The sequence below is a fragment of the Schistocerca piceifrons genome, chromosome X (genome assembly GCF_021461385.2).
Source record: "Schistocerca piceifrons isolate TAMUIC-IGC-003096 chromosome X, iqSchPice1.1, whole genome shotgun sequence".
In the NCBI taxonomy this organism is placed as follows: domain Eukaryota; kingdom Metazoa; phylum Arthropoda; class Insecta; order Orthoptera; family Acrididae; genus Schistocerca; species Schistocerca piceifrons.
In genome coordinates this window covers 927,147,974-927,174,332 of record NC_060149.1, presented here as the reverse complement: position 1 = coordinate 927,174,332, position 26,359 = coordinate 927,147,974, and the positions used below count along the sequence as shown (strand labels likewise).

Below are 26,359 nucleotides of genomic sequence, written 5' to 3'. Positions count from 1 at the left end.
CGCATCTGCCCCTGGAAATGTCTTACAATTTAAAACCTGGTTCCTAAATCTCTGTCTTACCATTATATAATCTATCTGATACCTTTTAGTATCGCCAGGATTCTTCCATGTATACAACCTTCTTTTATGATTCTTAAACCAAGTGTTAGCTATGATTAAGTTATGCTCTGTGCAAAATTCTACCAGATGCTTCCTCTTTCATTTCTTCCTCCCAATCCATATTCACCCACTATGTTTCCTTCTCTCCCTTTTCCTACTGACGAATTCCAGTTACCCATGACTATTAAATTTTCGTCTCCCTTCACTACCCGAATAATTTCTTTTATCTCATCATGCATTTCATCAATTTCTTCATCATCTGCAGAGCTAGTTGGCATATAAACTTGTACTACTGTAGTAGGCATGGGCTTTGTGTCTATCTTGGCCACAATAATGCGTTCACTATGCTGTTTGTACTAGCTAACCCGCACTCCTATTTTTTTTATTCATTATTAAACCTACTCCTGCATTACCCCTATTTGATTTTGTATTTATATCCCTGTATTCACCTGACCAAAAGTCTTGTTCCTCCTGCCACTGAACTTCTCTAATTCCCACTATATCTAACTTTAACCTATCCATTTCCCTTTTTAAATTTTCTAACCTACCTGCCCGATTAAGGGATCTGACATTCCCCGCTCCGATCCGTAGAACGCCAGTTTTCCTTCTCCTGATAACGACATCCTCTTGAGTAGTCCCCGCCCAGAGATCTGAATGGGGGACTATTTTACCTCCAGAATATTTTACCCAAGAGGATGCCATCATCATTTAATCATATAGTAAAGCTGCATGTCCTCGGGAAAAATTACGGCTGTAGTTTCCCCTTGCTTTAAGCCGTTCGCAGTACCAGCACAGCAAGGCCGTTTTGGTTAATGTTACAAGACCAGATCAGTCAATCATCCAGACTGTTGCCCGTGCAACTACTGAAAAGGCTGCTGCCCCTCTTCAGGAACCACATGTTTGTCTGGCCTCTCAACAGATACCCCTCAGTTGTGGTTGCACCTATGGTACGGCCATCTGTATCGCTGAGGCACGCAAGCCTCCCCACCAATGGCAAGGTCCATGGTTCATGGGGGGTACATTTATTTATACATAGAAAACAATAATGTTTGTATTCTTGTAGTCTTTTGCTGTGGCATTCCTGAATGAAATCTTCTCAGTTTACAAGCCACATGATATCTGTTGTGTGCTACTTTCTACATTTAGATTAGATTAGATTAATTATTCATTCCATAGACGCACAAAAGAGGGGATCCTCCTGGGTGTGGAATATGTCACATGAACACATTACAAAAATGTAATTAGAAAAACTTGAGTTTCATTAATTTTAATGATCCTCAGTCAATAAACAGTAAAATTATATACATGAATTAAAATTAAACTTCTAATATTTACAGGTTTAATACTTACATCTGCTTTCATTAAATCCAACATTCACACAGTAGCTAGTTACTTGGCTATTACAACCAAGTATTGTCAAAAATTAAAGTAAATTATTCATTTCAATGATCCTCAGTTAAGAACAGTCAAATTATGTACAAGATTTAAAATTAAACTTCCACTATTTACAGACTTAAGACTTACATCTGCTTTCCATACATCCATCATTCACACAGTAGGTAGTTACTTGGTTGTTACAACCATGTAGTGTCAAAAATTAAAGTATAATAAATTTTCATTAAAATGGTCTACTGCAATTGTTGAGAAATTCATGGATGGACTAGAAGGAGTTGGCCACCAAAAATTCTTTTAAATTATGTTTAAATTGTGCCTTGTCTGAAACTAAATTCTTAATGGTTGCTTGGAACTTATTGAAAATATGCATTGCAGAATACTGGACTCCTTTTTGTGCAAGAGTAGGTGATTTTAATTCTCTATGTATATTGTTCTTATTCCTAGTATTGATACTGTGTACTAAGAAGTTAGTTGGAAAAAGAGATGTATTATTTACAACAAATTTCATTAAAGAATAAATATAGTGAGAAGCTGTGGTTAGCATGCCCAATTCTTTGAATAGGTTTCGACATGATGTTCTTGGATTTACACTACACATTACGCTTACTATACGCTTCTGTACTCTAAACATTTTTTCTTGGTTTGTGGAGCTACCCCACAATATGATACCATATGACAAAATGGAGTGAAAATACGCAAATATTCCAGTCTTTTTATATTTATATCTCCTATGTCTGACATCATTTGCATTGCAAACACAGGCTTGTTTAGGTGCTTCAGCAGTTTGTTAGTATGTCACTCCCAACTGAATTTATTATCAAGTTGTAGTCCCATGAATTTTACACTCTCAACTTCTCCCATTTCCATGTCATTATATTTTATACACAGACTAGAAGGAAATCTCTTGGAAGTTCTGAAGTGCATATAGTGGGACTTTTCAAAGTTTAATGACAATGAATTGGCTATGAACCACTTATTGTATTGTATTGTATTGTATTTATTGGTCCAGTAAATCTTACATGTACAGTACAGCACATAAGATATTGGACAGGTTAATTTCAGTAAAAATTTGATTAGCTGTCCTTTCTAAATTTATATTTGATTTACTATTTATTACAATGTTTGTATCATCTGCAAATAAGACAAACATGGCATTTGGTAATGTAACAGATGACAGGCCATTAATATACACAAGAAAAAGTAGTGGACCTAGTATGGAACCTTGGGGTACACCAAATGTAATATCTTCCCAGTCACATGATGTCTGATTGCCTACTGCTGAAGTGTTAAATAATGACACCCTATGTTTTCTATTAGTAAGATATGCCACTTGCAGCACTACCAGTGATGCCATAATATTTTAATTTACTTAAAAGAATGCTGTGATTCACACAGTCAAAAGCCTTTGACTGGTCACAGAATATTCCAGTTGCCTCTAATTTGTTGTTTAATGGTAAGCACAGGTGAGCTACAAATATGTGCAGCAGCTGTTGCTGTAGGGAAGGTGGACAGGAGCATAAATGGTTTGTGAACACATAAATACAGTAAAAAGTAGTTTTACTTAACCTGTTGTTTTCTCCAAGCATTATGACGAAACTTTACAAAAGAACAAACAGCAATAAAGTGTGGATATTACAATAAGCTAAAGAGCATCCTGTAGCATGAGGCCCCTACTACTAATGCACAAGAACTGTTGAAAGCTGACTAAGACTGAACACTGTCAAAGACTGGAACTGAGACTGGACTGCGTAGCTGCTGCTGGCCAGCCTATATTGCAGCAGCAGAGGATGCTCATAGTCAGAGTTGCTTAAGACACGGCTTAGTTGGCACACTTCATTGGATCTGCCAGGTCACCGCATGACTGCTGTTGGCAGCTGTCAGAAACAAGCATTTCTATTGCCAACTGTGAGATGCCTGTGAGAGTGGTATCAATCTGGGAAACCACATCCCTTCCCCCAAACCTCCTCACCATCACCATGTATTATGGATGAGTGAACAACAACTGGAGAGATGGCTGGATGCAGATGGCAATGAGAAGACAGTAGCTGAAATGGAGGCTGGTGCCGAGCACCTGTCCACACCCCGGCATACTCTCCGATCCCATCTGGAAACGCCAGCTGTGAAGTTGGGCAGAGGGTGCGAACCCACATCCAGAGGCGGAGCAGCAAAGAAAGTCAGATGCGTGTCTACAACTGTATAGGGATCCGAGGCAGCATGTGGGACTGCTGCTGGGAAGAGAGGTCCAACCCCACTCAATGGTGGCTGTCAAATTGGTGATGATCTCAAAAGGGCATCAAGTTTTATTGGCTCCAGGACTGACACCTACTGCATGGAGTCCCCAGAGTCCCCGGGAGCTGGATGGAGTGAGGGCTGTTGTATCTAGGCAGCACAAAGCCTGTCACAGGATCGTGCAACTCACAAGTGTGAATTTGATTGTGGTGGCATATCAGCAATCCTCTCAGTCCCTGCACTAAAATTATAGAATGTCCAAGAAATCATACGATGGTGCCTCATTCTCGGCACCTCCAGCCACTATACAGTCTGTAAAAGACTAAATCATTAGTGTGATACTTTGCCTGACTGGTCAGAGTGGGCACCACGCACAGTAGTGGGTGCAACAAGTAAAGAAACAGCTGGTGGCACCATCCGTGCTCCACCAGCGACGGTCTGTTGCATGGCTGAGAGTGGTAGGAAGACTAGAAGAGCGACAGAGCTCGATCCTGCGTGCAAGAGACATGGCGTTTGTCCATCTGTTGCTTAAATTTTCATACAAAGCATTCAGATTTGGCATTGGATTGCAGGTGGAATGGTGCACTCATAATGTGGGTGATGCCAGAGGTGGCGCAAAACTGTTCAAACTCGGCGGCAAGAAATTGTGGTCAGTTGTCAGTCACAATCACTTGAGGTAATCCCTCGAGGCAAAAGATCGACGACAAGGCCTGGATTATGGAACGAGCTGTTGTAGATTGCATATTAACCAAGAAGGGCAATTTGCAGAAAGTGACAACAACAATGAGCCAACTCATACTCCAGTAAGAACCCATAAAATCCAAGTGCAATGTTGCCAAGGCGCTTGAGGATTGGGCCGTTCAAAGAACTTCTGAGGCTGAGCTGACTGATGTTCAGCACAAGCTTGGCATTGGGAAGTCAACTGTTCAATTTGTGCATGCAGATTGTGTCAAGTACAGTGATATTGCATCATCTGCTTTGTGTGTATGATAGCCCAGTGAGCCCGGTGTAGCAAACGAAGCATGTCAAACACTGGGGAACCACAACACGTGACTTGTCATTATCGGAGTGAAACTAAATGACACCTTGGTCAGCTGAAAGGGCATGCCAGTGGACAAAATATCTTGACCCACAGAGCTACAAAACTGTCTGAATGCAGACAACCAGTGTGGATGTCATGCAACAGAAACCACAAATCGAGAACCACTGCTGTGGCATGTCAATGTTTTGGTGATTAACTGGAAATCAAAGCAAAGCATCTATGTCTTGTGAATTAGTGTAGAACAAGAAGCATAGAACTCATCAAATGCTGAGTCTGATTCAACAGGGAGGTGATAAAGAGCATCTGCGTTGGCACGCTTAGTGGGCTGACACGCACTCTCATATTGGTAATTTGACAAAAGAAAAGCCTGCCGCTTTGGCTTCTGCCTGTGTGAATTGGGACCTACTGAGATGTGCTAAAAAATATTGAAGAGATTTACGGTCAGTCACCTAGTAAAACTTTCTGCCAAAGACATACTGGTGAAACTTAGTTATACCGTATACAACAGCAAGAGGCTTGTTTTCAATTTGTGAATAATTACATTGAGCTTTGGTCAACAACTTTAAAGCAAATGCCACTGCTCCTTACTGTTATGTAGAAAGTAGTACACAACAGAAATCATGTGGCTTGCAAACTGAGAAGATTTCATTCAGGCATGCCACAGTGAAAGACTAAGAGAACACAAACATTATTGTTTTCTATCTATAAATAAATGTAAGGGTCAAGATTCCTAGACTAGTTTCTGAATAATGCAGATGCTTTTTAAATGATTTTAACTTGTTTATTTTGCAATGTGACCATTGCTTTTGTTCCCTTAGTGCTTGAGCTTTCCCATATAGTGACTCCAAGCTGTATGTATGACAGAATACTAGTTTTGTAAATTTAAAACTTGGTTTCTTCAAAATACTCTTCTCTTTCTCCAAATGATTCCCATTTAAGATCTGTGATGATTCCTGTTATATTTTTGTGTGACCTATATCAACCAGTTACATTCTGTGTAATATGCCTCTGAAGTTGTTTAACCCTTGAGCAGGCTTGGTGCACCTGTGTATAAAGTGCGCCAACCACAAAAAACGTCATTGTGTAGCGTTCCATCGTTGTCTTACAATTGTAAGCCCATACCTATTCCTTCATCATTGCTTCAGCTAATAGAAAGATACGTTGTGTTGTCATATGTCCAAGTGAGCAGCAGGAACATAAAACACAAAGCAAGCTAGGTGATAAAAAAATTGTGGTCTGTGCAAGAAAATTACCCAGATTTCAAGCTAGCAGCACAGTCCCACAATGAGGGAGCTGTCTACAATTTCATTAGTAATAAAATAAATGATTGACAGGGATCTGATGCAACTATGCTGGTTAATTCTCTGAGAGGGTCATCGCAGGGGGTAATGCTTGTACGCGGCAATAGAGTGATACAATGAAAGTTTGTTTCATTATGTTTAATTAAACAGTGATTTAGCTCATGTAATATAAGTTTATCTTATCATTTTTGATTAAGCTAAGATTAAAGTGTGATTTTGCTCATACATGTTTACCATGGTAACACGAAGACAGCTATTCTTTACATGTGTACAAAGTAAGCCACACACCCACTCGTGTTACAAAAATCAGCAAGCCCACTCTAGGGTTAATGTATTTCATCGGACTAGCTAGATAAGGACAGCAGACAATGAAGTGTAGCTCCAAAATAATTTGTACAGTAAACTTGACATGGTTTTTCTTAATAGATGTACTAACCTTTCCCAGAATTCTCACAAAATGATAACCCTTCCATTTGCTTCTTGCACTCATATTTTATTGTGTTTTTCTCATGTCATTTCACTTTCAAGTATTACCCTAAGTATTTAAATTATATAACAGACTCCAAAAGTTTACCATTCATTGATTAATGTGACACTATTTTTTTATCTTATTTATTCACATTGTCTTACAGGTATTCATATATAAGGGAAGTTTGCCTTTTGAAAAACAAGTGGACACATTGCCTAAGTCATTCGCTGCTTTCCACACAGTGAAAGATGCTTTGTTATTGATCAATGGCTTGTTGTTTATGATCAGCCAATCTGGTGATCTTTGCTGTGGATGCTTCCTCTTATGGCGTTGGTGCTGTTCTGTCACATAAATTTGGTTCTGTCAACTATACGGTGCGTGGTGGAGAGTACCTCGTAGCACAACTAGCATCTTCTCTCCCTGTTCCACTCCCAAACAGAACGAGGGAAAAATGACTGCCTATATGCCTCTGTACGAGCCCTACTCTCTCTTATCTTATCGTTGTGGTCTTTCCGCGAAATGTAAGTTGGCGGCAATAAAATTGTACTGTAGTCAGCCTCAAATGCTGGTTCTCTAAATTTCCTCAGTAGCGATTCATGAAAAGAATGCCTCCTTTCCTCCAGAGACTCCCACCTGAGTTCCTGAAGCATTTCCGTAACACTTGCATGATGATCAAACCTACCAGTAACAAATCTAGCAGCCCGCCTCTGAATTGCTTCTATGTCCTCCCTCAATCCGACCTGATAGGGATGCCAAACGCTTGAGAAGTACTCAAGAATAGGTCATGTTAGTGTTTTATAAGTGGTCCCCTTTACAGATGAACCACATCTTCCCGAAATTCTTCCAATGAACCGAAGACGTCTATCCGCCTTCCCCACAACTGCTATTACATGCTTGTCACACTTCATATCGCTCTGCAATGTTATGCCCAAATATTTAATCAACATGACTGTGTCAAGCACTACACTACTAATGGAGTATTCAAACATTATGGAATTCTTTTTACTATTCATCTGCATTAATTTACATTTATCTATATTTAAAGTTAGCTGCCATTCTTTACACCAATCACAAATCCTGTCCAAGTCATCTTGTATCCTCCTACAGTCACTCAACAACAATACCTTCCTGTACACCACAGCATCATCAGCAAACAGCCGCACATTGCTATCCACCCTACCCAAAAGATCATTTATGTAGATAGAAAACAACAGCGGACCTACCACACTTCCCTGGGGCTCTCCAGATGATACCCTCACCTCCGATGAACACTCACCATTGAGGACAACATACTGGGTTCTATTACTTAAGAAGTCTTTGAGCCACTCACATATTTGGGAACCAATCCCATATGCTCATACCTTAGTTAGGAGTCTGCAGTGGGGCACCGAGTCAAATGCTTTCTGGAAGTCAAGGAATATGGCATCCATCTGATACCCTTCATCCATGGTTCGCAAGATATCATGTGAAAAAAGGGCAAGTTGCGTTTCGCAGGAGTGATGCTTTCTAAAGCTGTGCTGATGCATGGACAGCAACTTCTCTGTCTCAAGGAAATTCATTATATTCGAACTGAGAATATGTTCGAGAATCCTGCAACAAATCGATGTTAAGGATATTGGTCTGTAATTTTGAGGATTCGTCCTTCTACCCTTCTTATATACAGGCGTCACCTGTGCTTTTTTCCAGTCTCTTGGGACTTTACATTGGGCAAGAGATTCGCGATAAATGCAAGCTAAGTAAGGAGCCAATGTAGTAGAGTACTCTCTGTAAAACCGAATTGGAATCCCATCAGGACCTGGCGATTTATTTATTTTCAACCCATTCAGCTGCTTCACAACCCCAGGGATGTCTATCACTATGTCCTCCATACGGGAATCTGTACGAGACTCAAACAGCAGTATGTTTGTACGATCCTCCTGCGTGAAAGATTTCTCAAATGCTAAATTTAAAATTTCAGTTTTCGTTTTGCTGTCTTCCATTGCCAGGCCAGACTGATCAGTGAGTGACTGGATGAAGCCTTCGACCCGTTTACCAATTTTATGTAAGACCAGAATTTCCTTGGGTTTTCAGCAAGGTCTTTTGCTAAGGTATGACAGTGGTAGTGGTTGTATGCTTCGTGCATCACTCTTTTTACAGCAGCATGAATCTCTACTAACTTTTGCCTGTCCTTATTCCCCTGATCTTTCTTGTACCGTGAGTGCAACTGTCTTTGCTTCCTGAGCATTCTCCGAATTGCGCTGATAAACCACGGTGGGTCTTTTCCATCCATAACTCACTTTTTTGGCACATACTTGTCCAATGCGTGATTTACAATGTGTTTAAAATTTGCCCATAATTCTTCCACGTCCATCGTACCGGAAGTAAATGAAGTCGATTCATTTACTAAGTGGGATGCTAACAACTGCTTATCTGCTCTTTCTAGTAAGAACACTGTCCTAGTCTTCTTGACTGACTTTTTAACTTTCATAACCATAGTCATAATGACAACATCATGATCACTAATCCTTGTCTCAACACTGACACCATCGATGAGGTCTGGTCTGTTCGTGGCTACCAGATCTAAAATATTTCCATTACGCGTTGGCTGTCAATTTGGCTGCTCAAGACAGTTTTCGGATAATGTGTTCAAAAGTAATTCACACAACAGCTTGTCTCTACCACTTGTAATGAATCCGTAGACATCCCAGTCTATACTAGGTAGGTTGAAGTCACTGTTCCAGCAGCTGTCTCAGCAGTGTAAATGTCACTGACATTATCAAATTTTGGAAAGTTGGAGGAAGGCTACAAGTGCCTAGGATGGGAATCTCTTGACCATTATACACAGTCAGAGTACAGTGCAAGGTGCACAGCATAAGTTTGCCAAGCAATTCATAAGTGCTACAGCTGAGCAAAGTCACTGAAGCTTCAATGTCAAATTGCAAATGGACTAATATAACATGATCCGGGTACTTCTGCGATACAGAGTGTAGACTCCATTTGAATGATTCTAGAACTGTCACAGAGGAACCTGGTGGCCAGTAATAACACCCAACAATTAACTTTATTTCTCCTAGCCCTGAAATAATTTGAGCAGAAAGGCTCCAGAAAGCAGTGAACTATGGTGGGAGCAGAAACATTGCCAAATGGAAATCGCAAAATTTGAAGAGACCAAGATGAGTATTAATGACAAAGACCTGTTCCGACTACTCATCCAGAGGTATTTGCAAGTAAGCATTGTGCAAGTCAAGTTTCAAAAAGTAATGCCCAGCACCCAGTTTGTCCATTAATTTTTCCAGTCACAGCAAGGAATAAGCATTTGAGGATTCACAGTTTTCTTAAAACTGGCACACAGCTGGAGTATGCCTGATGGCTTCTTTAGAATAGCAAGAGGGGATGCCCACTGACTGTCTGTAATGGCTGCTGCAAACTTATTGTCTTGCAAAGCAGTAAGTCCTGAACCACTTGTTCTCAAAGAGCATATGGAACAGGACGAACTTGAACAAAACGCAGCTGTGCATTGTCATTCATTGTGACATGGGCAACAAACTTGCTAGCTTTGCCTAAACCCTCAGAAAACAAATCCTGAAGTTCTGCATGTAATTTAGCAACACTGTCCCAAGGATCAAAGGAAGTAACAAAAAATACATTGTCCTGGAAGTTTAATCCAAGCAAACTGAAAGATTCTAGACCAAAAATGTTAGCACTGTTTCAGCAGCTGTCTCAGCAGTGTAAATGTCACTGACATTATCAAATTTTGGAAAGTTGGAGGAAGGCTACAAGTGCCTAGGATGGGAATCTCTTGACCATTATACACAGGAATTTCAGTAATCAAGAATCTGCAGAAGGGGTTGGGTATTGAAGAAACTGTTCCCCAATTTCAGAGTCAGCCACACTGTGTGTGATAGCATCGTGAATCATTGCATGACTGTGGTATTTGCGACAGTAACATTTGAACCTACACTGTCTAGTAAGGACTTGAAAATGAGTCACTCGCTGACAGTATGTCTATCCTTGTTGCTTATGCAGCCTAAAGAATTTGCAAGGAGCACCCGCCACTTGAACCCTATCCTCATAAAAATTTGTAAGCACCTGTAATAGTTCCTCATATTTTACATGTTCTGGGTGCAAAGTGGGAAACAGTTTTGCCCACAGTCTATAAACAGTCATTCCTGCCATGGCCAAGAAATAAGAAAGATTGTCAGTACCTTGTATACTATGTACTGTGCTGTGTGCTTTGAACTGTATGAGATATTCATTCCAGTCTTCCTTCATCTCGTCAAACTCTTGAAGTGGCAGTACACACACAGGCAGTGTGGGCAGTGGTGCTGCTGTTGGTTCCACCATCATTTTGGAAGCCATCTGTGCCATCATGAAGTGATTCATTACTTCAATCAGTTGCGCCATTTGTTGACTCTTAATGTGAATAACCCGAGTTAGATCTATGGCAGGTGGTGCAGCAAGTGACTGCGGTGTCATTACCATTTTGAACTAAGCAATACACAAAAATGCAAAAAGCAATACAAGATAGCACAGGAAAAAAGGGTGCAAAAGCAGCCATGGAACCTAGAACATAAATAGTACAAGTAAAGCAAACACATGGAACACAGAATACAAGTCCACAACAGGTAAAAGCAACCAAAAAGATGACAAGAAGACTTGAAGACTGTCACATGTGGAAACGAAAACATCTTCTTGCCAGGTTTGTTGTGTACTGCCACGTACACAATAGTAAGGAGAAGTGGGCTATGGAAAGGTCATCGTAGGGAAGCTGGACAGGAGCAGAAATGATTAGTGAACACATAAATAGAGTAAACAGAAGTTTTACTTAACTTGCAGCTTTCTCCAAGCATTGTGAAGAAATTTTAGAAAATAACAAACGGCAATAAAATCCAGCTATTACAAGAAGCAAAAGAGCATCCTTAATAGCTCCCGCTATTAGTGAACGAGCGAACTATTGAAGGCTGGCAAGACATAAGACTTTCAAAGACTGGGATTGAGACTGGACCACGTCACCACAACCAGCCATCCTATATTGTGGTGGCAGAGGGTGCTTGTAGTCGGAGCTGGTGAAGGCATCGTTCCGTGGCCATGAATCATTGGATCCACCAGATCCCTGTGTGACCGCTATTGCTATCTGTTGGAAACATGCATTTCCATTGCCAACTGTGAAATGCTAGCACAGAACACAAAATATACAGAAAGGAAAGCTGGGGGCAGCTCTTTTGATTCATATGAAGCCAAGCATTGCACTCGATGCCATGTTGAAACTGAGTAAACACGAAACGATAGCTGCTTACTACTATGGCTCAAAATGGACACTCTTATGAAACAGAACTAATTTAACCAACTAAATGAAAACTTTTATGAAAGGGAATGCTAATGAAACAAGGTGTGATAAATCATTTCTTAAAAACATATCAGATGAGATGTTTAATTAATTATTGTTCACTTGTTTAAGCTGTGGATTGCCACTGCTTTTCACTTTAGATGACAATGAAGCTACTTTGTACAAATATCAGTACTTTCCTTGCAGCAATTTTATTTTAATACTTCATTTTTCATTTCTGGGATTGTAAACTAATAAATCAACTTCAATTCCAACAGAAACAGCTGTTATTCAGCACTCTGCAGGAGTTTCAGGTTATACACCAGTGTTGGAATTTTTGTTCAAGTTTTCAACCAGAAAGTAATGCATGAGCATTACTTTAAATGAAGCCAGTATGCTATTAAAATTTTATTTACACAACTGTTTTGAATTAGGCCCAGACCTATAAGTTCACTCTAACATATTACATAATATGAATCTTATTCAATTAATAAATGGTGATTGATAAATGTCACATAGAAACTTTTGCCTAACTTTGTCCTAAATATGTGATGTGTTCAGCTTTTCCATTTTGTAACTGTTGGTGTAGAATGTCTTGTTCTTCATAATTTTCTTTCAGTAATAAGTACTACAATAAACCATGATCACTAGTTCAAGACATGTGCATTTACTTCGCTGAACTTTTCATCACAGTTTTCACGAAAAATATAGCTCCATCAAGTGTAAATAATCAACCAGAAAATAATGAATCCATCTAATTTTATATCTGAAGTTCTCGCGTACAGCTTACAATTACCTCCTGGAAAATTATGTGGAATCCCACATTCTTGTTTGCCTTTCCTTTCCATGGGTGTTATGAAAGTAGTAACAAATACAATATGTTAAACATTATTTCTATTTATTCTGCAGTGTAAGTAACATAAAAATTGAAAAAAGAAAAGATAAAATTGTTTCCACAGACAGGCTCAAACCTGTGAACCTTGGCTTACCGTTCAATGCTCTTTCCACTTGCCATGCAGTGCTTCGAAATTGAACTACCGTAAATGGCTCGTCCCTCATCTGAGCCATGCCAGAAATTCTATTTTCTTTTAATTGCCTGGCCATCTGGAGTCTCCATTTCTGTCCCTTTTATTTCTGGCCAAGCCCTGCATATTCCATAAATTTGGACAAAATCAGTGATGATGAGTAAGAACTGTCCCTTGTGAGCTGCAGGCTACTTGTGTATTGTACACTCAGGCAGCATGCTCAGATAAAATTCTTTAATTTCTATTTTCTCCATACTGTGTGAAATTGGCTTTCCTTCCAACTTTAAAAATGATTACAATATGTTAGCTACATTTAGTATACAGCAACGTGCACCTAAAATTAACCAGATGTAAAGTAGCCAGTGACCACATATTTTTCTGCAAACCATTCAAATTCTGTGTTACACAATACTTGTAAATTAAGTATCACAGTAACTACAACCCATAACAAAAAAACAGATACTTCATCATCAAGCTGTGATATGAAATTATTAAGACACAAAATAAATCAGTTTTATATGACAATTATTTTCCTCAGGATTGTGTGAGAAGTATTATATACAGTAGCAAATATGTGCAAACATGAAACAAGTCATTATTAATTTTTTAAAGAAAAAGGAGTACCTCTATTGAATAATTAACCACAGGAGTTGATGTAGCATTGCATCATTTACATACAGTATTCTTTACAGTTTAATGAGCTTTTACTGTTTACAGCAAGAAAATCAGAAAACTCATTTTTCTTATGTACTGCTATCAGTTGCTTCATGGGAATCGCTCGATACTGTCCTGTGTTGTCTTTTCTCTTACTACTGCTCATTATATGTTTCTACAGTACATCAAACAACTGTTTACCTGTAGGTGAACCCAGGAGCTAAAATGCACAATTAAAAAATAAAATATCCATTTGCCTTTGGCGTCAATCACAGCTGGTGACTGGGTTTCAATATCACAGACTTCATGCATGCACACTAAATTTTTGTGCATGGATTTTAGCTGCTGAGTTTCTGTTCTGTATACTCTCTATTCTGTGAAACCGGTAAGGGTGGTATCGATCTATGGTACCACAATTTTGAATAAAACACTTGAACTTTTGATGGCTATCCCTGCTACTGTTGCCAGGAGTAAAAACCACTGACTGCTGGGGCTGACATGGTTTTCCCTACCTACGGGTTTTATACAATCTGCAACTCCAAATACCACATACAGGATTTTCATATTCTCTTGCTGGCTACATGCAAACTATTAGTCCTACAGAAAAAAATGAATCGATCTTTCTGTAGGAAATTTAATGTAGTTAAATTTTGTACTGGGATACAATTTTGCTAGAGGCTGTAGTTTTTTAATTATTCAAGAAACACATACAGCCGGCTGGAGTGGCCGAGCGGTTCTAGGTGCTTTAGTCTGGAACTGCGCGACTGCTATGGTCGCAGGTTCGAATCCTGCCTCGGGTATGGATGTGTGTGATGTCCTTAGGTTTAAGTAGTTCTAAGTTCTAGGGGACTGGTGACCTCAGATGTTAAGTCCCATAGTGCTCAGAGCCATTTGAACCATACAAAAGTGCCCTTCAGACATGTTTTTCTTGAATAACTCAAAAACTGTGGTTTCCAGCAAAAATATATTCCAGAGTAAAATTTAATTACACTAAATTTCCTACAAAAAGGTCCTGTTCACTTTTTTAGGACCAATAGTTTGTACAAAGTGAATGAGAGGATAAGAAAATCTCATGTGTGGTTTTTGAAGGCATTGCGGGCTGCATAAAACCCGTAGATAGGGGCAGCTGAATCACCGTGTATGGGCACATTTGCAGCATTTGGCACCAATCAGAGAGGGCCAAAATGATGTATATGCAGAAGGTGGGTTGGTCAGCTCATAGCAGCAGCAGCTCTGATCCACAGTGGTATTGAGTTGCAGCAAATGGCACGAGAGGCTGCTGCGATGTTTGATACTGCCACTCTTGCATACCTGTGTCTAGAATCCATCTTAGTCTCTTTCAGTATCCAGACTCGACCATATGCCTAGTAAGTGTGTACCCATGATCTCTGCTAAAGCTGTTGCTGTTTATTCTTATCTTGGACACTCTCTTTGTAATGGAATCCCAATATGTTGATGCATGAGCCAAGACTCTCATCTTTTCAAAATGTATTATACATCCATTTTTCAGGCAGTGCTCAGCTAGGGCCAACTTGTCAACCTCCCTTTGTTCAATATGTCACTGGTGCTCAGTACAGTGCTCTGCAACAGTGCAAATTGTTTGACCCATATAGATGTTGCCACATTTTCAAGGGACACCGTACACACCGACCACATGAACAGCCATGTCATCTTTAACAGTATGCAGTGTATCTCGTATACTGGGGGCAAGCCAGAACAGTGGCTCCAGCCCACGTCTCTACAGCACACATCCTAACTTGCTACATAGTGCCCTTCAGCCAGTTCACAAGGCGTCCTACACTGGTGGCACCTGAAAGCATTTGCAATGTCTCATTTCCTATAACTATTCCCTCTGAACACATGTCTCAAATGCTGAAATTCAGACTGTAGGTACTTGTTGTCAGAAATAATCTTTGCTCTGTGTACTAATGTGTTCATGACCACTTTCTTGTGCATAGTTTGGTGTTCAAGTATCAGTCAGTGTGCATTGGTTTCCTGTACACTAAATGAACAAGCTGGCCACCTGCCTTCCACTCAACTAAACCATCCAAGAGTGGCAGCTTGCCATCCTTAACCAATGCAATAGTAAATTTAGTGTTGGGATCAACACTATTCATTTGGTCAATGAACTGCTGCAGTGCATTTTCACCTTGAGGCCATATTTAGAAAGCAAGGCAGATGCATTGCCACAGAGTTCAGGGCTCGCTCCTGAAAGAGCCGCATGAAAATATCTGTGACTGTCAAAGACAGTGATGATCCCATTGCTGTGTCATCTGTCATGTCACAATATTCATTGTGGCAAGTAGCAGCAGGTTAGGACATGTGCTGCAGAGACATGGTCTGGGACCAGTGGTCCAGCCTGCCCTCAATATATGAGATGTGCTGCACCCTGTTACAGATGACATAGCCTTCCATGTTCTCAATGTGTATGGTGTCCCTTATGAATGTAGCTGCATCTATATAGGTCAAACAATTCACACAGTTGTGGAGCATTGTAGCAAGCACAAACAACATATTAAACAAAGGGAGCGTGACAAGTCGGCCATAGCTGAGCATTGTCTGGAAAACAGACACAAAATACAGTTTGAAAAGATGAGAGTCTTGGCTCCTGCATCAACATATTCATGTTCTGTTATTAGAGGGTGGCCACAATTAGAATAAACAGCAACAATTTTAACAGAGACCAGGGATACACACTTAGTAGGATGTGGGGGTAGGCTTTGGATACTGAAAGAAAGCCAAGATGGGTGCTTGATGCTTGTAGGGAGGTGGGAGCAGCAGTTTCAAATGTGGCACCAGCCGTTCATGCCAATTGACGTCATTCAGTCCAGTGGCAGGCCAGAGCTACTATCAGCTGTTCAACTCATCTTCCAGTTAAATATATAGTTTTGGCACTTTCTGATTGGTGCATATTGCTGCAATCATACTCCTTACAGTGATGGTGGAGATAAGCATTGAAAACTCAGGTGTTTTACTCAAAATGAGGCAGCCTGAAAACTGATACAATTTTATTCAACAATAACATAAATGACAAAAGGTAATTCAGAGTGGGTTCTGTTGTGACTCGCTGATCATTCAAAGTGCCGCCGTGCAATTACGCACGTCCTCTACGTGCGGCACTGTCTGCCAGCCATGCAGCAGCTGTGCCACCTAAGCGGCCAGCCGAGCAGCGGCCACTAGACTGGGACTCAGTGCTCATTCGAATGCTAACGTGTACACATGTCTTACTTGTCAACTTACTCTGTGACTTATATGTGTTGTTGTGTCGTTCCGAAATATATGTGTTAAACTTGAAGTTCTAACAATTGGCGATGAGGTAGTGGATTTTTCCTTTTCACCGTTGACTCACAGGGTTCCATGGCTACTGTAGAGCAACTATTGCAAAATCTCCTTGAACAGGAAACGCTTATAACAGTGGCGATTCGCGATTTCGTCAAATGCGGGGCGTTTCTCGTCGTTGGCTATACCTCCTTTTCCTCCTTACGATGAGACGGCGGAAGACTGGTCTGATTATGAAAAACGTCTTCCACAGCACTTCTTGGCATTTCATGTCACGGATGAACAACCATGTAAGTCTCTGTTCCTTTCCTGGATTTCACCTCAAATGTATCGGTTGTTGTCGCATTTGGCTCCTTTGAAGGATCCTGCATCTTTGTCCTTTGCTGAAATGTGCTCACTTCTGTCTGTCTATTTTCAAAAGCAAACGCATGTGGTAGCCTCTCGTGTTGCCTTTTATTGTTGTCAAAAACAACCAAATCAATCCTATCGCGCTTGGGCTGCTGAACTTCACGGCCTCAGTCGAAAGTGTCAATTTGTTACTGACATTCACATGGAATCCTATGCCGATTCCATGGTACGGGATGCTATTATCCGGTCGGCGCCCAACAAAGAAGTTCGGCAATGTGCCCCTCAGTTGGCGAATCCGACTCTAGATGAAGTTCTCTCCATTGCACAGTCTTTTGAAATTTCTCGCACCGCTGGGGCGCAAATAGAGGCATGGGGTGATGTCGGGGACATACAACCTCTGTGCGCTGTTGACGATGCCGGCCGACGTGTCCGCAGTGTGCTCCCACACGCAGCCTCGGCCTAGCCGTAAACAACCCGCTAAGAAACTGCAGCAAAACACCCGGCAACTTCCTTCATGTCCGCGGTATTTTACGAAACATTCACACGAGGATTGTCCCCAACATTGGGCTGTGTGTCACAATTGCAAAAAGAAAGGTCATGTGTCTTCCATTTGCAAATCCGACCGCATACATGATGTTCATGAACATGACGCTGATTCTGATTCTGTGTTGTCTGTCAATTGCACTTCTTCCCTTTCAGGGAAGTTATTCCTCACTGTCGAAATCCTTGGTCGAGATGTTCGCATGCAAGTGGATACCAGTTCTGCTGCCACTATAATTAATTCTCAGACGTATCTTCAGCTGGGTTCTGCACTCCTGTCCCCTGTCACTCGGCAATTACGGACGTACAATAAACAGAAGATTTCTCTCTTGGGACAGTTTAATGCTGAGGTATCTTACAAATCCATCATTCGCACTGCTCCCATATTTGTGGTCGACCAGAGCAACGCAGAAAATCTTTTTGGTTTTGATGTTTTTCGCGTTTTTGGGTTCTCCATAGATGACTCTGTCAATATTGTCTCTCATGCTATTCCTTATGCTCAACTGGATTCCTTGTCGACGACATTTTCATCCCTTTTTTCTCCTGGGTTAGGCCGTGCAAACGACTTTGAAGCTCATATCATGCTCAAACTCACAGCTCGGCCTAAGTTTTTTCTGGCTCGGCCCATTCCTGTGGCCCTTTGTGATCGGGTAAAATGGGAGTTGGATCGTCTCACTGCTTCAGGGGTCTTGCTTCCTGTCACTTCCAGTGAGTGGTCCTCTCCTGTCATTGTAGTTGCTAAGCCAAATCGTGATATTCGTCTCTGTGGCGATTTCAAAGCCACTGTAAATGCTCAATGCCTCATCGACACTTACCCTATGTCCCGTCCTGAAGAACTGTTCACTAAACTTGCTGGAGGCCAGTATTTTTCTAAAATTGACCCGTCAGAAGCTTATCATCAACTTCCTCTCGAAACTGCTTCCCAGCAGTTTCTGGTCCTTAACACACCTTTCGGCCTCTATCAATACCAACGCTTGCCATTCGGGGTTGCTAGCGCCCCTGCTCTCTTTCAGAGATTCTTGGAACAATTATTGCTCCCTGTCCCTGGGTGTATCAATTACATGGACGACATTGTTGTCACTGGCTCCACCACTGAAGAACATCTTCAGAACCTCCGCACACTTTTTCATGTCTTACAGACTGCCGGTCTTAAGTGTAATCTTCAGAAATCACAATTTTTTCAGGCATCTATCACGTACTTGGGGTTTCAACTCTCTCGGGATACTTGGGGTTTCAACTCTCAGGGGATAGTATTCGTCTGCTTCAACAAACTGTCGCTGCAATCGATGCCCTTCCTCGCCCTACATCTGTTAAGGAACTGCAGGCCTTCTTGGGGAAAATAGCATAATATCAGAAGTTTTTACCATCTGCAGCTTCGGTAGCTCAGCCGTTGCATCGCCTGTTGCATAAAAACGTGCCTTTTCACTGGTCCTCATCATGTGATGTGGCTTTCCAGAAGTTGAAGACTATGCTGAAACAAGCCCCGTGCCTGGCTACTTATCAACCTGGCCAACATCTTGTTCTTGCCACAGACGCCTCTCAATACGGGGTCGGTGCAGTCCTTGCGCACCGTTTTTCTGACGGTTCGGAACAATCCATTGCTTATGCCTCCAAAATGCTCACGGATGCCCAACAAAAGTATTCTCAAATTGAGAAAGAAGCTTTGGCCATCATTTATGCTCTTCATAAGTTTGGTGTTTTTCTCTATGGCTCAAAATCTCTTCTTGTTACAGATCACAAACCACTTGTTTCCTTGTTTCATCCATCAACGTCACTTCCCGACAAGGCTGCACATCGCCTCCAGCGTTGGGCTCTTTACCTGTCCCGTTTCAATTATGAGATTCATTTCCAGCCAACGGCTCAACATGCGAATGCTGATGCTCTGTCTCGCCTTCCCATGGGTCCTGATCAGGCATTTGATAGGGACGAACTTTTGTGTTTCCACCTGGATGTTGCCAAGCAGTGGGTTGTGGACGGGTTCCACATCATTGGGGACAGGCTGGCGGCTGCTACGGGTTCTGACCCTACCCTCTCCCGGGTTTTACGCTGTATTCAGAAGGGTTGGCCAGATCGCCCGCCTGCTAAGACTTCTGATTCATTGCGGAACTACTACACTTTGCGCTACCGCCTCACAGCTAGGGATGGTGTTATCCTCCTCTCCACTGACAATGCTTCAGCGCGTGTTGTGGTACCTGTGTCTTTGCGTGCTTCGGTCTTGCGCCTCCTTCACCAAGGGCACTGGGGTGTGTCTCGCACAAAATCTCTGGCGCGCTGTCATGTGCACTGGCCTAGCATCGACTCTGAAATAGCACACATGGTCGCTGCCTGCGGCCCTTGTGCATCACAGGCCGCTGCCCCGAAGTCATCTTTGTCACCGTGGCCTTCGCCTGAGAAGCCCTGGGAGCGCATTCATGCTGACTTTGGGGGACCCTTTTCAGGTACTTATTGGCTCCTCGTAATTGACGCCTACTCTAACTTTCCTTTCATTGTCCGTTGCACGTCACCTACCACTGCGGCAACCACCAGTGCTCTCGCCCGCATGTTTTCTTTGGAAGGCCTCCCCTCTACTCTTGTTACCGATAATGGTCCGCAATTTGCCTCTTCCGAATTTGTGGATTTTTGTGCTCGTCACAGCGTTATGCCTGTCACGGCCCCGCCATTCCATCCACAATCCAACGGTGAGGCCGAACGACTGGTCCGCACATTTAAGGCTCAGGTGCGGAAACTTCTGACTTCTTCTGCTGATGATGATGCGCTTCTCCAGTTTCTGGCGCCTTACTGTTTTACCCCCATGGGCGACCACAGCCCGGCTGAGCTCTTACATGGCTGACAGCCCCGCATGCTACTTCATCTTCTGCGGCCTCCCACCTCACGGCCGTGGGTGCCTTCACTTGGCCGGTTCACCTCCGACGACCTCGTCTGGGTACGGGGATATGGCAGGCGGCCAAAATGGAGCCCGGGCCACATCTTAAGACACCGTGGCAGATGCCTGTATGAAATCCAGACGGACATGGGTGTTGCAGTGCGTCATTCGGACCAGCTTCGGCCTCGGGTGCCAGCAACACCTGTTCCGAATGCCGCCACAGCACCTTTGGCTCTACCTGACACTCGGGATCTTGGCAGCTCACAATACTCACAATGCAGCCCTCTCACCGTCATTGCGATGCCAGTGCCAGAACGGACGCCACCAGGAGACGTGCCCATGCAGGAACCGAAGGACCATCCTCTGTCAGAGCAAATCTACTCGCCTCCTCCTCCAACGGACGCCGACACATCGCCCATGTCTCCTGTCATATCAACTGGACTTGCCGCAATGGGCAGATTGGTGCATGGGGCCTCAGCAGATTTGACCCCTACGTCTCCTGTCATCTCAACCCGTTATCATCAGGGACACTTCCGTCCGTACGGGAAGCCTCCTCCTCGAGACTTTACGGCGAGTCAAACAACACCTATGGACATTAGCCATCTCCAGGACACCTCCATCAAGACCAGTGCAACAATTTCAAAGGGGGGAAAAGTGTTGTGACTTGCCGATCATTCAAAGTGCCGCCACGCAATTACGCACGTCCTCTACGTGCGGCGCTGTCTGCCAGCCATGCAGCAGCTGCGCCACCTAAGCAGCCAGCCAAGCAGTGGCCACTAGACTGGGACTCAGTGCTCATTCGAATGATAACGTGTACACATGTCTTACTTGTCAACTTACTCTGTGACTTATATGTGTTGTTGTGTCGTTCCGAAATATATGTGTTAAACTTGAAGTTCTAACAGGTTCTAAATATGTGTCCATAGTCAGAACATTCAGATAAACCAGTTAAGAAGCATATCCCACCAATTGACAACTCTTGTAAAAGGTAGATCTAAATAAAGTCACTAAATGTGAATAACTTGATGTCAGCTGTAGTAGGTGCAGATGTTCACATGTTGGTGGCATGAAAATTTTTGCTAGACCATGACTTGAACTTGGATTTCCAACTTATTGCAAGCAGTCACCTTGCTATTAGACTATCTGTGCACACCTCCTGGACTGGCTCAGTAGTCTGCCTACAAAAATACAGAAACTTTCTGTAGATGCTTAAGGGAACCTGGATTTCCAACTTATTGTGAGCAATCACCTTGCTATTAGACTATCTGTGCATGCCTCCTAGACTGATCCAACATCCATATGTGACACTGTCTACATCCCCACCATTTAAAAGAGCCTTGGTACTATGGTATCAAGTTAATAAGTAGTCTGCTTATAAAAATACAGGAACTTTCTGTAGATGCTTAAGGTCTATCTGATGGTAAGGAATCTTATAGTGTTAAAATTCATCTGATAATAAATTTTTTAGTAATTGTATATGTTATCATTTGTGTTAGGCATTGTATATGTTATCATTTGTGTTAGCAAGTCTGATCAGAATTGTTGCTATGAGTAAAATATGTGATACTGCATGTTTTGTATCCCTGTTGTGTCCTTTATTGTACATACACTCATTGTACACAGTGTAATCCTACAAGATCACATTACAGTCAAATCAATACTGTGTAAAAGTCATAATGCAGTATTTTGAGGAAAAGATATGAGTGATTAGAGACATTTCAGGGCATGCCAACAGTCATATTTTCTTCTCTACTTAGACAAAAGGAATAGGATATGGAGAGGCTAAGGTTCATAGAAATGTATGTGCAGTGTGCCTTATCTCTTCAATCACATACCACCTCCAAAAGTCTGACAAAGGAGCACTCCCCTTGTGACTCAGTGCCATTTCGACTACCTCTCGTAGTATCCTGAAATGAGGAATGTCCTACTCACTATCCTTCCCACCCCTGCCATAGTGGTATTTCACCACCCACTACACCTGCACAATATCCTTGCCCATGCCTACTCTGCCCCTGCTCCCAACCCCTTGCTTCCTGGCTCTTATCTCTCTAATAGACCTAGATGCAAAACCTGTCCCCTGTGTCTTATCACCATCACCTACTCCAACCTGGTCACAAGCATCACCTATCCCTTCAAAGGCATGGCTGTATGTGAAAAAAGTCATGTGTTCTAAAAGTTAAGCTGCAACTGATGTGCTGCAGTCTATGTGGGCATGACAACCAACAAGTTGTCTGTCTGCATGAATGGCCACCGACAAACTGTGGACAGAAAACAGCTCAACAACCCAGTTTCTGAGCATCCTGCACAACACAACATGCTGCATTTCAGTGACTACTTCACTGCCTGCACCATCTGGATCCTCCCTGCCAACACCAGCTTTTCTGAATTGCAGAGGTGGGAAATTTCCTTACAATATGTCACATGTTCCCTTAACCCTCCTGGCCTCAACCTTTGTTAGTCTATGCTTGACCCACCTACCCTCTTCCCTGTTCCCACTCCAGTACTACATAGTATTCTATTCCAACACACTCACAGTCTTTTTTACTTCTCTCCTTCTCCACTCTCCCCTCCCCCCCTCCCCACCCTGCCAACCCTCTGTCTAACCTTCCATCTGCACCTAGCTGCCCAAACCTCTGCCCACCATGTCCCTGTATGCTCCCACAAGCAGCATTTTACTGTCCCCGACCCCTACGCTGCTATCCCTCCCACTCCCCATTCCAGCCTCCTCCTTACCGCACCACCCAGGCTGCCTCTCCCACATGCGCCGTTGCTCACAGTCTGGTCTCGGCAACCAGAGGTAGTGATCATATGTGAATTGATATGGGCTTGTGTGTGTGTGTGTGTGTGTGTGTGTGTGTGTGTGTGTGTGTGTGTGTGTGTGTGTGGTGTTTGTTTGTTTGTTTGTGTGTTGTCTACTTCAGAAGAAGGTCTTTTGGCCAAAAGATTGCTTGTTTAGCAGTCTTTTTGTTGTGCCTGTCTGTGACTCAACATACCCTTTTCATAATACTGCCACTAATCAGTTCATTTATTCTTAGGACTGAGCCTCCATATCCCCAAAAGGTTATTCTCTCTGTTTCAGAACTGTCTGAATCCACATTTATTATTAGAATGCTCTAAAACATTATCAAAGTAAAGATAGAAATAGATTTTGCACACATCTAACAAAACAGTCACTAGAAGTAACTGAAGATGTATCAGTTACATGTTTACATTAAGAATTTCAAATATATTCAGAATTCTACAGTTTTATGAGTTTCCATAGACATTTTAGTGATCTGAATGATAATAACTTAAGGCAGTAAAAAGTGGAATCAGACTCTACCTCAGGAAACATGTACATCAGTAAGAACTCGTGGAAGTTCTGTATATGGAATGGCAAAGAAACGAATAAAACTGAAGATTCTATTTGAGGACAGGAGTGATGCATTACTTCTAAACCAAAATTCATCAATGCTAAGCTCTGATCAAATTCAAAATCATTTTGTATTATCTTCTGTCCTATTTTTGACTTTTAGTAACAGATAACAGATATTAAATAATAAATCCTTACTCCACAGGTAAAATGGAATCCTCATCTTGTCGGTACGGTAGCACTACCTCTCGTGAAGGATCGTCAAAAGTTGCTTCCTTCTACCATACTATAAGTGGAAAAGTCTTAGGTTCAAGGGATAGTGATAGATCTGATCCTTGTGTAGTTTCTGAACAATCTCTCAGTTCAAATCTTCATACACACCATCATTTGCCTCCTCCTCCCCCACCAACATCCTCCAGGAGACCTCAGTCTCACCACGAAGACATGACAGCACCTGATTTGATGGGGACTGCAGCATGCACGGACGGACGTGAAAGGCTCGACAGTCACTTAAAAGACAAGTTGCACGATACAATGGGTCGAGCTACAATGGTGGGACGTGCCATTCGCCCAGGATCAGTTGGTGATAAAGTAGAGGACAGAGCAGGAATGGTAAATGAAGAAAGTGAATATCAAAGAATATTTGATGCAACTGCTACAACATCACCTGTCAGTGATGGTTCAGTAGGGGGAAGTGTAACAAAGCAAGCTGTAAGAGCTATGGTGCATCGTGAACCTAGTGCTGTAGCTAGCACACCGTCATCACCCCACAGGCAGAGGGGTCATTTCAGTAAAATGGTTAGGATGTACCCAGCATCTGACACAGAAGATAATGTATTTTATACTCCAGAGGAACAAACTGGAGAAGATAAGTCCAAAAAACAGAATTCTTGTGAAAGTTTGACATTAAGCACAGTTTCGGTTAATAGCAGAAGATCGTCAATGGATTTAGGAGATAGAAAAACATTAGTTGTAGTCATTGGAACTAGTAGTAAAGCAACCAAAGCCAGGTTAATGCAGAAACAAAGATCATGGGAAACATTTCCTCCAAAGAAACGGAGCACTGAAGAGCAAAGAGAGAGCTACAGTAAATTTTGTAGAGATCCTGATGCATTTAGAGGTGGCTTTGAATGCAGACCACAGAGTGATGGGGGAGGCCAGAGTACAGCTGGGACCAGGGGAGAAGGAGGAGCCCTGAAGAAAGCAGACAGCTTTGAGGGCCATGAAGAAGCAGTAAGAACATTGGTTGCAGCAGTTCAGGAAACAAGAACACAGCAAATGCAGCAACAAAGGAAGCAGTCTCAGTCAAAATCTAGTGGCAACTAAAATAAAAGTATTTCAGAAGCTTATGAAGGAAGGATCTTATTTGTCGGTAAGCAGTTTGAAACTTTTGCTATCTATAAACAGTGTTCATGATTCTGTTAACAATTGTAGAAGGATGTCAATAAATGCTATCTCAGACTGGATACATAGTCATAAGTGACATACCTATCTTGACTGTGAATAATGTCGCACACCTCTATTCTTATGCAAAAAGAGCTCATACTATTTATACTTTCTTTTTGTTTATTTGACTGTAGATCTTAAATCTCTTCAATTAAATGTTGAAAGTCTTGCAGAGCCAAGAATCATTATCTACTGTAACACAAATTTCATGGAACCTCTTGTTTTGGCAAACCATTTTATATGTCAGTTGTAATAACGATGGTAGTAATTATTTATAATGAAGACTCATGGTAACTGGTAAATATTATATTGATTTTTGTAGTTTAGAATGTAACAGTTCAATTTCAGCAATGATATTCTGTTTTATCACTGATGTGTAGTACATAGAAAGAGTAGCTACTGCATAGGTAATTAAAAGTGCAGAAACAAATATGGAACTGTACATTTTATACAAACTATCAAAGAAATCTGGGTTTCCTTTACACTATTGTTTTAAAATTGTTACTACTTAAAAAAAACAGAAACAGAATGTACTCCTTTCCCAGGAAATGCAACTCTTTTAATGTAGAACATGACAAAAATAGATTAAGGCCTCTATGTACACTTTTTGTACATTCATGTAGCAGTTGTGGTATACACTCTAAAAAAATGATTGACCATGTAACTTTATGGAATTTTAAATTGGGTTGCTATGACAAATGGCAGTTTGTGCTCAGTGAGTGGTCATTCACACAGATATTTTATATGAATTAAATTTTGTTAAATATTTTCAGAGTTTTGTGGATGTATACCATGACTGCTCTTTAACGAATAATATACAATGGCAGAAATAATTTCAAATATCAATGGTAAACCTTTTCTGTCATTATATTGCATTCTTTGTAATCATTCTATAAATGGCTATCTCTCCTTAGAGTTCCTTTTGTCTTTTTTAGCGTAGGACAGCTAAATTAATATGTTTGATATGCATTTGTATATACATGGCCTATTTATCATTATTTTACCCTACAGA

General features: G+C 41.7%; 1 protein-coding gene across 1 annotated transcript in view; it reads left to right on the top strand.

Annotated features, from left to right (window-relative positions):
• Positions 1-25,345, top strand: part of LOC124722970 — a 464,760-nt gene extending 439,415 nt beyond the window's left edge. The window contains exon 15 of the mRNA XM_047248137.1: positions 24,107-25,345. Coding sequence (XP_047104093.1) covers positions 24,107-25,227 — 1,121 coding nt within the window. The 3' untranslated portion in view covers positions 25,228-25,345. The remainder of the gene's footprint in view (positions 1-24,106) is intronic.
• The last annotated feature ends 1,014 nt before the right edge of the window (positions 25,346-26,359 follow it).